Raw genomic sequence first — 12,364 nt, forward strand, 5'->3', positions numbered from 1 at the left:
AAAAAAAATATTTTAACATTCCATAAATGCTGAGATGCTAATGCTACTTAAGGTAGCATTGATATTTGAGCATTTAGAATGTATATATATATATATATATATATATATATATATATATATATATATATATATATATATATATATACTTGAAAAAAATCAAGCATCAATTCATATTTGAAATATGTATTAAATCACCAATGCATATTTCAACCATATTGTTAAAGTATCTCATCGAAACTCTCAACATATCTAACAATCAAAATCTAACATAACAAACAACCATACAAACAAAACTAACAATCAACATCTAATATAACAAACAACCGTCACAATGAAACCAACAAACCAAAGCTTGACGGGCAGCTCAACGTTAGCAACTGCGTTGAACCAAACGCAAGTAAAACATTTTATTCGCCGAGAATTCGAGTTCGGGCTCGTGCTTTGACTCGGGTCCTATCCATTTGACTTCATTTGAGCGTCCCCGTTGTCGAGCTGTTGGCAAGCATATCATATGTTTGCGGACCAGTCTATGATGTCCGTCGTTTGATTGCCTTGGGAACGCTTCCGCATGTACCGGTTTTGAGCATGAAACTCTCGATTGGCATTTTGTCGAACAGGATACGCTCGTTTCGATCTGCCCCCTCCCCGACTCCTCTTTTGTAGACCATGAGGCGACGCGGAGAAGATATCGGTGATGATGGTAGCGGTGAGAAGATCCTTGGGATGAAGGTGCGCTTCGGAGGTTGCCGATCGACCACGGGATGGAAGGATCGGTGGGCGATCGACCGTCCGATCTGAGGGCGGAGCAGCGATGGAACAAGAGCAGGTTGGGATTTATGTGTTCTCCTTCGATCTCCTTTCTTTCTGGTGGAGTGCGGTGAAATATAAATTGCATGCGTCTTTCTTCCGGCAAAGTACGTGACTCGCATTCTGCAGTTCCAGCGGTGGGACTTTGCTGCTGAATTCTTCTGTTGGCACCCACGCTATCCTTTTCATCGTCGCCCTTCACGGGAGAATGTGGAAGCCATTATGAATTGGACCGCTGCCATTAGTGTACAGTCTCTTAATCACTACTGAGAGGTTGGTAAGTCTTTGAATGATTTTAGATTGCCATGCAAATTAGCCAAGCAAGTTGATATAGCATATTTTGGCATTCACATAGTTGCCACGGTAGACTCGGCGTGGCATCCCTAAGCCGATGTGTCACGCTTAGCCAACTCAGTACCATGAGCTCGAGGCTAGCCAATCACCCTATGCCATCCCCTGTACCCACCCCACTCGAGGCTGTACGGGGCGGAGCGACCATGTACCATATCACACAAGAGGTGAGAAGCAGCGTCGAACGAGACCGAATCGAGCATATCAGTTGATGCCTGCACCAAATGCATATGGTGGTCACCTACGATGTCAACGAGCATTAAACACTCATGTACGATGATGATTGGAGATTATTAAAACTATTATGTATGATCGCACACAAGAAATAGGTATAAAAGCCACCCCCAAAAATAACGTTAGGTCAATCCTCATACACACACACTCCACTCTTCCATCTTCAACCCCTGCTAACTTAAGCATCGGAGGGATTGAGTTGAAAATCTCCTCCCAACTTTGACCTATGGGCAAGCACCTAGCAAACGACGAGAAGAGTCACCTTCAACCTCCATCTAGGGGAACTCGGGTCGTAGCTCTTTAATCTAACTCTAAGCCCTTACGCTTTAGTTCAGAGATCTCATTGGTAACTTCAACCACAACATAAAGATTAAACTATGCTGACACTTCGATCACGGCATAAAGATGTTAAACATAACTAATTCCCTCTTTTCCACTTGGTTTCGAAGGAATTGCCTAATTTAATTGTTATGTTTAGGTTAAAAAAAACATTGGAAATGGAGAATGATGCCTCTTTGGTGTTGGCTTTCTTGTTCTTCCTCGGGACTTGTGTGTTGGAATTATTCAGTTCTTTGATAACACTACCTAGTCAACCAGAAGTACTTGTGGGTCATTCATGTCCTAGCACTAGCTTTTGATGGAAAAGGAGGAGAAGAGAGAGAGAGAGAGAGAGACCTAAATGAACCTGGAGATGGGGCTGATCCAAAGTATGAGGAGAAGAACACCAAAGCAGCTAATAATTAGGGCATGGAAGGTGGAGAGATTCCTGAGTTAGAAGCCCAAGACTTCTGAGAGAGAGAGAGAGAGAGAGAGAGAAAAGAAAAGGGGTAAAGAAAGCAAAGAAAATGGCGAGCAGAAGAGTCTTTGTCAGGAAGCAAAATGGCATGGATTGTTTTCTTAACCCTGCAACTCAAATGCATGTACACACTTCCCCATGAAACTTTTTGAAAGCTAGTCAGAGATGTCTCATGCAGGTTAGAAAACCAAACCTCCTTCTTCTTCTCCAATTTTTTAGTCTTCCTTCAGTACAAGTAAAAGAGTCAGATTCACCTCAAATCAACCACCATGTCCTGCCCTACTTTCGGGGTAGATTTGTAGACGAAACTAATCAGAGGATGTCACATTAGGATGTTCTTTTGGATCCTGGAACCGTGGCCAGGGTTGAAGGCCAGGTCTTGTCAAGAGCTTCTTCATGACAGCTCACTAACATTGTGAAGTAGCTGCTCTGAGTGCTGCTTTTGGCTTATGTAGCTCCCACTCCTAATCACAGGGAAGAAAGATGCCATGCTTGTGATGTGCAATGGAGTCTCGCTTCTCTGTTCAAGTTCTAGCTGTTAGCATAAACCATGCACTTGACTTTCACGTCTTCTTCGTTTCTAATGTGTAATGAGTGCACAAGCAGTCATCCCTGTTTATGATCATGTAGGGGGCGCGTTCTTTCATCAAAAAGCTGTGTTGGTCTCCTCCAATCCCAAGAAAAGCCCGGAAATCAAGAAAGAAGGGCGATCAAAAGGACCGGAGGACGCAGTTGGCTAAGGTGAGCATCCGTGAGTACATCTTTTACCTCATTCGCTGACATTATTGTCCTCTTTTCCTTCTTGTACTCTGTCATCCTTTCTCTGTTGTAATTGCCTTCAACCTACTGATGGGACAAATCTGGTGGTCACTGCCACCTTAACCCACTGACTAAAGCTTAGAAAGCTAGCCTTGATTTGGAGGCAGCAGCACTTAGCTTCGTGCCCCCATGTTGACCATGTTTTAGGATTACTTTGTTGTTTGTAATTATATCGTTCTTCCTGCTTTTTGCTCCTCAAGTTTTATTTGCTAGAAATTAAAGGCTAAGAAGATGAGTTCATGGAGAACAATGTTTCAGACAGCAGAAGAACTTATTAGGATTACTACTTGATAGCTTTCAGAAACATCTTCTACTTGCGGACTGAATGACCTCAGAAAAAGTGTCTTTCATCTGATCACACAGTCAAGTCGAGCATGCATTAACCTTAGCTTCCTTGTATCGATCAGTACGAGGAATTAAGCACGATAGAGTTCTATGGCACCTATGGGAACACATGCATTAACCTTAGGTCATCATCCCCGGTGCCGGCGGTCGGTCGGGCGATTGCCCTTCTACCACATTGGCAGGTCTTGGACATCGACTCCCGAGCTGACGACTCCGCCGGACATTGCGCCATCGTAACCTAGGCTGCTGGCGGTGTTGGTGAAGCTCATAGGGCCCATGATCGAGGCCCTTTGGAGGAGTGCGGTGGCTGAGAGGTGAGGTGAGGTGATGGTGCGAAGGTGGATGTGGTGGAGGGAAGAGAGCTTATCCTCAGGCTTGACTTGCAAAGCTCCCAGGTCACCGTCAGAGGTAGGGTTTAGGGTCAAGTCAGGGTTAGGACAGATGAGTGGGTTCCAGGAGGAGGAAGGGTGGAAGATAGGTTGGTGGAGTGGAGGGAATGTGGTGGCGGTGGCAGCCATGAGTCTTGCGCTTTCTTCTGCCAACGCATCACAGAAGGCCCTGTGGGTGATGAAGGTATCCTTCCTGCAGTCACGCAAGAAATGCGACAATAACCATTTAGCTGCTATTCTAAATGGATAGAAGGACCTATAGAGCTACAGTTTCTAATAATTTTCAATACCAAAAATAGAGAAAAATAATAATAAAAAACTCACCTTTTCCAAGAATATCATCATCACATAAAAAACAGAAGATAAAGAAGAAAATATTCACAAGAGTAATAATCTAAAAATTGCTTGTTCTTTTGTTTTATGAATTCCCATATTTCCTTTGATAGTAGGCATTGATACAGACATGATAGTAAGGTGAGATTGATGATGTTTGTTGGATGTAGCTATGGTCTGTCAGATATTGTAGATTGATCAGGACATCCTTGTTTTCCTGTACAATCTCTGACCAAAAGTGAAAGGAAAACAAGTATAGAAGACCCCCAAAACCCTAAAGTATTTATCACCCTTGTTATACTAAGAACAAGTATAGTTATAGTAGCAGTGGAATATGGAGGAGTGGGTTTCCACACAGTAAGAGCTCTATCTGATGTAGAGTTATTAGGACTTTGTTTAGCCTTTTGATCTTACACTACTAGGCACGAAAACCTAGTAGATGAGCAAGGAAGAAGGGGCATCAGAAGTGAAGGATCACAAACCTGGAGAAGAGGGTGCCACAATCACATCTATACTCTCTTGCTCCACAGGTTTTCACATGGGCTTTCCAGTCCGAGTTCACGGCATATCTTTTAGAGCACTTGTCACACTTCCACTTCTTCTCTCCATGCTTTCGGGAGAAGTGCTTCTTGATCCCCGTCAGGTCTCCAAGAGCCCTGGAAGGATGGTGGTGCACACAAGATGGCTCCGGGCACACGTACACCCTCTTCCTTGCTACTTCCTTGCTGCCTCTCTGCCTCAGCTTCCATGGCAGGTTGTGGCCCCTCCTGTGGAGCTGCAGGTTCTGTTCCCTCTTGAAACCCTTGTTGCATATCTCACAGATGAACCTGTTGGTGGCCATTAGTGTCGTCGGTGACAAGGCTACAACTTCAGCTTCTGGGTCTTTAGCGACAAAACAAAGAATAACTTGAGGAAAAAGAACACAGCTCGGGTGGTGGAAGGAGCAACAAGAGATTTCTGCGTCCTACCTGGATTCCCCGGTTGGCTTCTCTTCTTTTTGGCCTTCGGTGGCGGCTGCGGTCGGTGGTGGTGGGGAGATACCGTTGTGAGCATAGAGCTGAAGCTGAAGTGGCCATGAGCTCTTGTCTCAGAGGAAACACTGGCTTCATCAGAGATGGAGGTGGAATTGGACATTGTTGCTACTGAGAACAACATGGAAAAGATGTTGTTGTTTGGTTTTCTTTCACCGGCAGCCGAAATGAAGAGGGACCAGATAGTGGCATCTGGTCTCCATTATCCTCTTATCTCAAGACCCAAAGCTTCCATTGGAGAAGAAGAAAAAGAGAGGCAGAATATGAAGACAGCCGGAGAGAATAAAACCCACCCATGCTTTATTAGAATTCTTCGTAGAGTGGGCACAGGTGGCCGTAGGTCACAGTACCAGGGAAAAGGCACCACTGCAGGGTTTGTAATATGAGTAGCCTCATGAAGAGAGGTTCTGAGTTACCTGCAGCTCTGCAGTCCAAATGAGCACACATCTGATTCGGTGCTCCTCGATCACATATTGGACAAAAAATAAGATAAAAAATCACAAGTATTTCGAAATCAATCTGTGGAATGAACAGTTTCTCATAATTCCACTCTCTCTGTCTCTCTCACTCTCATGTCAGAAAAGAGACACAACAGAGCAAATTTAGGAACTGAGCTTTCAAGCGTTCAGTCTTCTTTTTCTAATCCGAGGGTGGAGCTACAATTGCTGTTGAAGACTGACGAGAAAACAGTAGGCAAATTAGAGGCAGAGACCAAGAAAGCCAAGGCAACAGAGCAGTTTTGCCCCCACAAGGCACATGGAATCCTTCTCTTTGATTCAGTGTTTTGCTTTCTTTCTTTTTCTTTGGGTCAATGGGGACACTGTGCATCCTAGTAGATTATTATTTATGTCTTATCACAGAGTACCCAAATACCTAAATAATGAAAGCATACAGTTTGTTTTCTTTGACACACTGGGAAGAACAGGCTTAAAAAGCTTGGGAATGGGTCTCAAAAGCTGGCTCAGACTTGCCTTTACTGCCTTTCCTGTAGCCCACACCAAGCATTATTGCTCGATTGATTGTCCTCAGTCCCTCCAGACTCAAATATATCATTGTAGTGGGCATTGCTTGACATATTACAACTCTCTCTTCAGAGTCAGGATTTGGTTTGGTGTTTTGCTTCTCCTTTGTCCTTTTGCTTCCTTGGATCATAACTTAAATGTGATTTGCTCATCAATTCTCTTTTTTCATGGCATTCTTAGTGGTTGCAAACACAAGTGTGTGCATAGTACTCTCAAACACAAACACACAGCATAGGATCAGTACTCTGTGTTTAAGATAATATTATTTAATTTTTTTTACAAATGATAAATGACGAAGATGAAATTTAAATCTATAACAATTGATATAATCATAAAGAAATTCTACATAGGTTGATGTTTGAAGGGGGATCAAGGACCGTTACAACGGTTTCACTCTTCTAGAAGTCGATCATATAGTTGTAATTGTAGATGAATCTTATTCTCAAAGATATAAAGGCTACATGTTTATATAGGACTTCAAACCCTAGCCTTAGGGACTGATTCCTAAGTGAGTTATCTTTTTTACGCTCATCCCTAATCGACCGGGTCAGTAAAAGGGGGGGGAGGGGGGGGTGTTAGGAAGCCCAAAGACTTAAACCTTTTCCACTCATCTTTATAAGACGAGAGACACAACTAGGTGAGGTTTATTATAATTTCATAAAATTTTTATTAGCTGTTTCTTGATTGAGTAGGATCCAACCGGATCATATCAATAATCTATCCAAGTTTTTACTAGTTAAATTAGTAAGCACCTTCCAAACCAACATATTATCACTATGTTACGGAAGAAATTACTTTATATATAATTTAATATAAAAAAAAAATTCATGTAATCGATCCCAAATAATAATAAGTGGGTCACGTGAATAACCCACTAAATTTAATTCCAAAGCCCAGAAAACAAAATCAATTGAACATGAAAAACATGTGATAAAAACAACAAAATTGGCTTCCATGTCATCAGTGCAAGTATGCTAGTCTTGAATTTCCATTAGAGCATGAACTGAATTCTTTCCTAATAACATTAACTTTTTTGCAGCACATACGGTTCAATAAGTTGAGACTCAAGTCGGGCTATGTATAACTAAGCTTAATGCAAGCAGACAACTTCACTCTATGCATACGAATACCAAAATATACGCGAAGGCTTTAAGAATAATCCCAAACCAACGGTGATAATAATAATCCACAATGTGAATAAAGCACTTCAATTTATTCTAAATCGATGCAGTTCACAACGAAGAACACGATTTGTGCGTCCCCGCAACGACGCAGACGATCTCGCCGCCATGACATTGCGCTGCTGCTGCTGCTGCAGCATTTAGCTTCGTGAGATGGCGGAGGCGGCGAACATTACAACGGGCACGTACTTCATGATGGCGTCGTCCTGACAGATCCTGTCTGCCACCTCCTCCGGCAGCGTCACCACCACCTGCCTCGCCGCCCCCTCCTCCGCCGCCGTCATCACCAGCACCAGCCCCGCCCCCTCAACGCCGCGCACCCTGCACGTCACGTGCGCCGGCCGGCCACCGTCCTTCTCGAACGCCGCCCCGTACGCGAACGGCTGGTGGTCCATCTGCATGCACGTCAGCTCCGGTCCGTACATCTGGAACGGCGGATCCGCCTCTCGGCGGCCCGGCCGCCGCTCGTGAACCCACTCCACCGCCTCCCAGAAATCCTCCTCACGGATCGCCGCCGCGTGGCGCCGCAGCTCCGCGGCCACGTGCTCGAGTCCGGCGCCGAGATCGGCGCGTGTGCGGTAGAAGTGGAAGGCGTTGCCGTAAAACCCGTGGGGGAGGGGCGCGTGCATGTGCTTGCGGAAGTCGATGCAGAGGGTGAGGTCGGCGAGGCCGAGAGGGGCGTCCGGCTCCGGGGTGGAGGCGCGGGCTATGCGGGTCCAGAAGAGGGCGGCGAGGGCGTCAAACGGGGAGGAGTCGAGCGGAAGGCCGGCGTCGGTGAGGCAGGACTTGACGGCGGCGTCGGAGAAGACGAAGGTAGCGGAGGACATCCTCCCCTTCGTGTGAGTGGCGGGTGTGGAGGAGGACTTCAAGGAGAGGAGGGGAGAGGAGGGATTGGGTTGGGGGCGGGGAAAGAAGGCCGGGGCGTGGAGGAAGGGCGGGTAGACGACGCAGGCCCGGCGGTGGGCGTCGGACCACGCGCGGACGAGGAGGATGGCGCACGTGGGGTCGGCATGCATGTGGGGGCAGCTCAATCCGATGGCGATCGCCTTGTCCTCGAACTCCGTGATCTACAAATTAGGCCATCGTCATCGGATCACATGTATGTATATATGTACACCACAGAAAGTATATTTAGCATATATTTCTGACTATATGTATCTGCTACATTAGGGTTTGTGTGGGCATATAATAACTATGAGAGAGAGTGAGAGAGAGAGAGAGAGTGGTGGTGCACCTGCACGTAGAAAGGGGACCAAATGAAGGGATCGGCGTCCATGGGCTCCCAGTACGCCAACTCCATCTCCTCCTCGTCGTCGGCCGACCGGAGCCACTCGTCGAGGGTGACACTCGCCCGAGCCTCCGCCAGTCGCACCCCGGCGTCGTTGCACTTGACCACCCAGCCGCCGTGGCCGCCGCCCTCCTCCTCCTCCTCCCGCGCGAGCCGCCCCGTCACGGCCGGATACTGCGACAGCACCTCCGAGAGCGACTCCTTGAGCTTGAACTTGTCCATGGTGGGCCCGGGGCGGTAGTAGAAGACCAGGCGCAGCGTGTGCCGCCCCATCGCGTGGTCCAGCGCCGACAGCGGGTACGTCTTCCCCTGCCGTACCGGTGTCATCGACACCACCGTCGTCTTTGCGCACACCGTCACCCTCCGCCCGCCGGCCGTCATCCTCGACACCAACTCTGACCTAAGGGAGCGGGCAAGTGGGAGGTGTGGCTATGCACGAGGAATGAAGAGAACAAAACAGGGAAGAGCTTTAAAGAGGAGCGGAAGGGGGACGGCCTGCGCAGGGGGGCGGTGGGGCCGGACGGGCATTTAGTTGGGAGGATGGGAGTTGGGTGTGGTGAGGTCGAGCGCATTAAGTGCGACTATTAAAGAGTGACGCGTACGGGGGACAGGCATCGCATCGTTCGATGCGGACACGTTGCAGAAAGGACGGTCGGCATTGGCTGATGCACCATTCAATTGTAGTTCAAGTGAGAGAGTAGCAAATAATGCCCAATAATTATAGTATATTTTGATTAAAGTTTTTAGGGCGATTTCCCGTTTAAAAAAATCTCCTTTTATTCATTTATTTATTTTTTCTTCCCAAAGGTGTTCCTTTTTTTTTTTTCTTATGTGGCAAATAATATCCAAAATTTTTATCACCAATCCAATGATATTCTATTACCGTTTCTCAATCATCATAATAAAAATATTATAAAATATTATAAATGATACAAATGGACTTGTAATTTCAATCAAATCAATTTTAAAATTAAATTTTTGACATAATTGTTGGTGAACAGATGTGCCGTGGCTGGTGAGTCAGCACGACTAGGTTTACGAGTCGATGTTGGGAGTTCTCTGTCGGTTGAGCTGGATGTCAAGGTAGGTCGGGCCTTCACGATAGGGTGTTGGTCAACATTTCTTGGTTCGAGCGTCGTCTGCGTCGAGCTGCGTCTCTTCGTTCCCGGGATAGGTGACAGCTTGCCCTTGTTCGTCGGATGGTGATTTCCAAGTCGAGGCCCCCTCCGATGAGCAAGTCAGTTGTGGGCAGTATTATTTTTTCCTCCTCCTAGGTCAGATGCCGGCCAGAGATTTTATACTACTGTATGAGGGTCGGTCGTACACGGGTTGGCGTGGCGAACGTGCCAAACAGTGTCTTGGTACGGATTCTGACTTATCATGTGTTAAGGGCGGCACCATCCTAGGATTCCTAGGACGAGATGTTATGAGCAGCACCTTGGTACGGATTCTGACCTTGTACGAATTCTGCCATAATATGTGACATGTCTTGGATCCAAAATATGTCTTATTAATAATAATAATTGATGAATAATGAGAACCAAAAAATATAAAATATAATATTATTTGTCGATAATGTTATTAAAATACTATGTAAATAAGTCAAATAAAAAAATTATTTTATTTTAAAATTGATGAATAATAAAAAAAAATTTATTATTTGAATCAGATGGAAAAATAAATATTTTTATTATGAGAAAAAAGTAAATTTTATAATATTTGTAATATTTATTTTGATAATTTTATAATATTTTTGATACCTCAATAAAAACACTATAATATTAAATATTATTTTAATTTAAATTGATTTAAAAAATTGATGAAAAATATACTATTGGGTTTGGTGTGGAATATTTTGTGTATTATTTGAATTAGAGGAAAAAAAATAAAGAATGTTATTTTGAGAACAAAATAATTAAAAAAAAAGGAAATCGCTCGAGTTTTTGAAAGATTAAAGATTAATAGCCATAAATTATTGTTATATTCATAATCGACAACATTCTTCAAAATACATAAAGGAATCACAAATATAATGTCTCTGAAATGATGACCACTTCCAATTTATTGAAGGTTCATACCGTCTGTCTCCTCCTGTAATCCACTTACTTAGTTGCCCAACTCGAGAGACGTAGCAGTCGAAAGCTCAACCGGTGAAATCTGTGGGTCATCCACGATGGCTGTCAGGAACTGCGTGTCGTCCTCCAAATAAGACTTCATGAATGCAACCATCGCCCCACCGACAAATGCCCTCATCGGTTTCCTTGACGGCCCCTTCTTACACAGGCAGTAAGTAGCCTTCCCCCTCACTCCGCTGGTCTCGTCATCCAACATGTCCTGGTGACCATACTCTTTGGCCACAAAATGGTAGGCTGGAGGACGGCATTCATCGAAGAAATCCTGGTGGTTCACTCCTTTGGGAGCACAAGCAGGAAACAGAGGGCTCTTCTTCAGCTCTCCCAGTCCTGACCCGATCACCAGAGCTGCCATCTTAAGGTCGAAGGAATGGGGGACGTAAGTAAGGATGGGAGGACGAGTCTGCTTCCCTTTCTCCATTCCATCGACTGGGCCTACTCCTATGAGTGCTGAAAACTCGAGTGTCGTCTTAGCATGGCCAAGAGCAAGAGCAAATGCTACTTTGCCTCCTCGACTGTGACCTCCGATGGCCAGCTTGCTTAGATCTGATCTCACATGTTCCGGGAGCACATGAATCAATCCATCAGCCAGCCACTCTACTACAGCTGCTGCAGATTGGATTTCAGCTCCGCAATCTGGCCCTGCCACTGAATATAACTGCATGGGAGCAATACAAATACTAATCTGAATTGTCTATCAATCAATAGAAGAACTTCTAATTCTTAATTGCATGACTTAAGATTTAAGTTGTGCTATTTTTTTCTACAACCCATTATGATTTCTACAGATTGTCTAAGAGATTCGATAGACATAGATAATAGACGATTTAATGTTTTACAGGAGACGAAGCAGCTGTCTATCTCCACACCTACAATGTTACTTATCGAAGGGTAAAAGAAACAGAAACAATCTCTTGTGCCATAACCAGTAATTAGTATTAGCCTACTCAAACACGAATTCATGAGTTCTTGAGATGCAAACACAGATTCATCGCACCTGAGGAGCGACGATGATGAACCCATGGGAAGCAACATGGCGGAGGAGCTGAGAATAGAATGAGTTGTAGAGAAGGTAACCATGGAGGAACACAAGCGTGGGGTACTCTCCTTCCTCGGTTGGAGAGGCGACAATAAGAGGCTTCGGGGGAGGCGAAGGCGAGCTCCCTGTGGCCGCCTTCGGCTCCAGGCTCAGCAGCCTCACGTTGTGCTCGCCGTGCTCGAAGACCTGCCTTGCGTCCGACATGGCCGGTGCCCTCACACTGTTCCACTGGGAGGGAAGAAGAGACTACACAGCAGACACGCCGCGGCAGTCGTTCTTATCTTGCTAGGAGATAAGCCTTTTGGTCCACTTCTAGGTCGGGCCGAATCACCCGTTATAACGGTCAGGGGTGATGTCACTTCTCACGGTGCCGACGCGCGGGACCGACCACGTCAACCATGACCAATTTTCAGCGGCGATGCGTCGACGTTAACGTCATTCATTGCGAGATAAGAGGGCCCCAACTGGGTCCCACGCGCATTGGCTTTTCGTGCCTCGTTTCGTCGCCCGTCTACTTCGTCCATCGGATACTTGCTGGCTTGGAAATGCACGAATCTCATATGTAAGAATGAATCTGTATCCTCCATCAAACAAGAA

At 45.5% G+C, this 12,364-nt stretch overlaps 3 protein-coding genes across 3 annotated transcripts; all 3 read right to left on the minus strand.

Annotated features, from left to right (window-relative positions):
- Positions 1–3,201: 3,201 nt before the first annotated feature.
- LOC135633454 (protein indeterminate-domain 7-like) lies at positions 3,202–5,662 on the minus strand. Its single transcript, XM_065142911.1, has 3 exons — positions 5,043–5,662; positions 4,557–4,956; positions 3,202–3,934 (listed from the first exon to the last, which is right to left on the minus strand). The coding sequence occupies exons 1-3, from the start codon at positions 5,227–5,229 to the stop codon at positions 3,520–3,522; spliced, it is 1,002 nt and encodes a 333-aa protein (XP_064998983.1). The 5' UTR covers positions 5,230–5,662; the 3' UTR covers positions 3,202–3,519.
- A 1,659-nt stretch (positions 5,663–7,321) lies between these two features.
- On the minus strand, positions 7,322–9,045 carry LOC135632644 (protein ECERIFERUM 26-like). Its single transcript, XM_065141284.1, has 2 exons — positions 8,543–9,045; positions 7,322–8,375 (listed from the first exon to the last, which is right to left on the minus strand). Exons 1-2 carry the CDS (start codon positions 8,975–8,977, stop codon positions 7,449–7,451), a joined length of 1,362 nt encoding a protein of 453 aa, XP_064997356.1. The 5' UTR covers positions 8,978–9,045; the 3' UTR covers positions 7,322–7,448.
- A 1,509-nt stretch (positions 9,046–10,554) lies between these two features.
- On the minus strand, positions 10,555–12,221 carry LOC135632913 (chlorophyllase-2-like). The gene is made up of 2 exons (XM_065141777.1): positions 11,726–12,221; positions 10,555–11,386 (listed from the first exon to the last, which is right to left on the minus strand). Exons 1-2 carry the CDS (start codon positions 11,969–11,971, stop codon positions 10,703–10,705), a joined length of 930 nt encoding a protein of 309 aa, XP_064997849.1. The 5' UTR covers positions 11,972–12,221; the 3' UTR covers positions 10,555–10,702.
- Positions 12,222–12,364: the final 143 nt, after the last annotated feature.

The sequence above is a fragment of the Musa acuminata genome, chromosome BXJ3-3 (genome assembly GCF_036884655.1).
Source record: "Musa acuminata AAA Group cultivar baxijiao chromosome BXJ3-3, Cavendish_Baxijiao_AAA, whole genome shotgun sequence".
Classification (NCBI taxonomy): domain Eukaryota; kingdom Viridiplantae; phylum Streptophyta; class Magnoliopsida; order Zingiberales; family Musaceae; genus Musa; species Musa acuminata.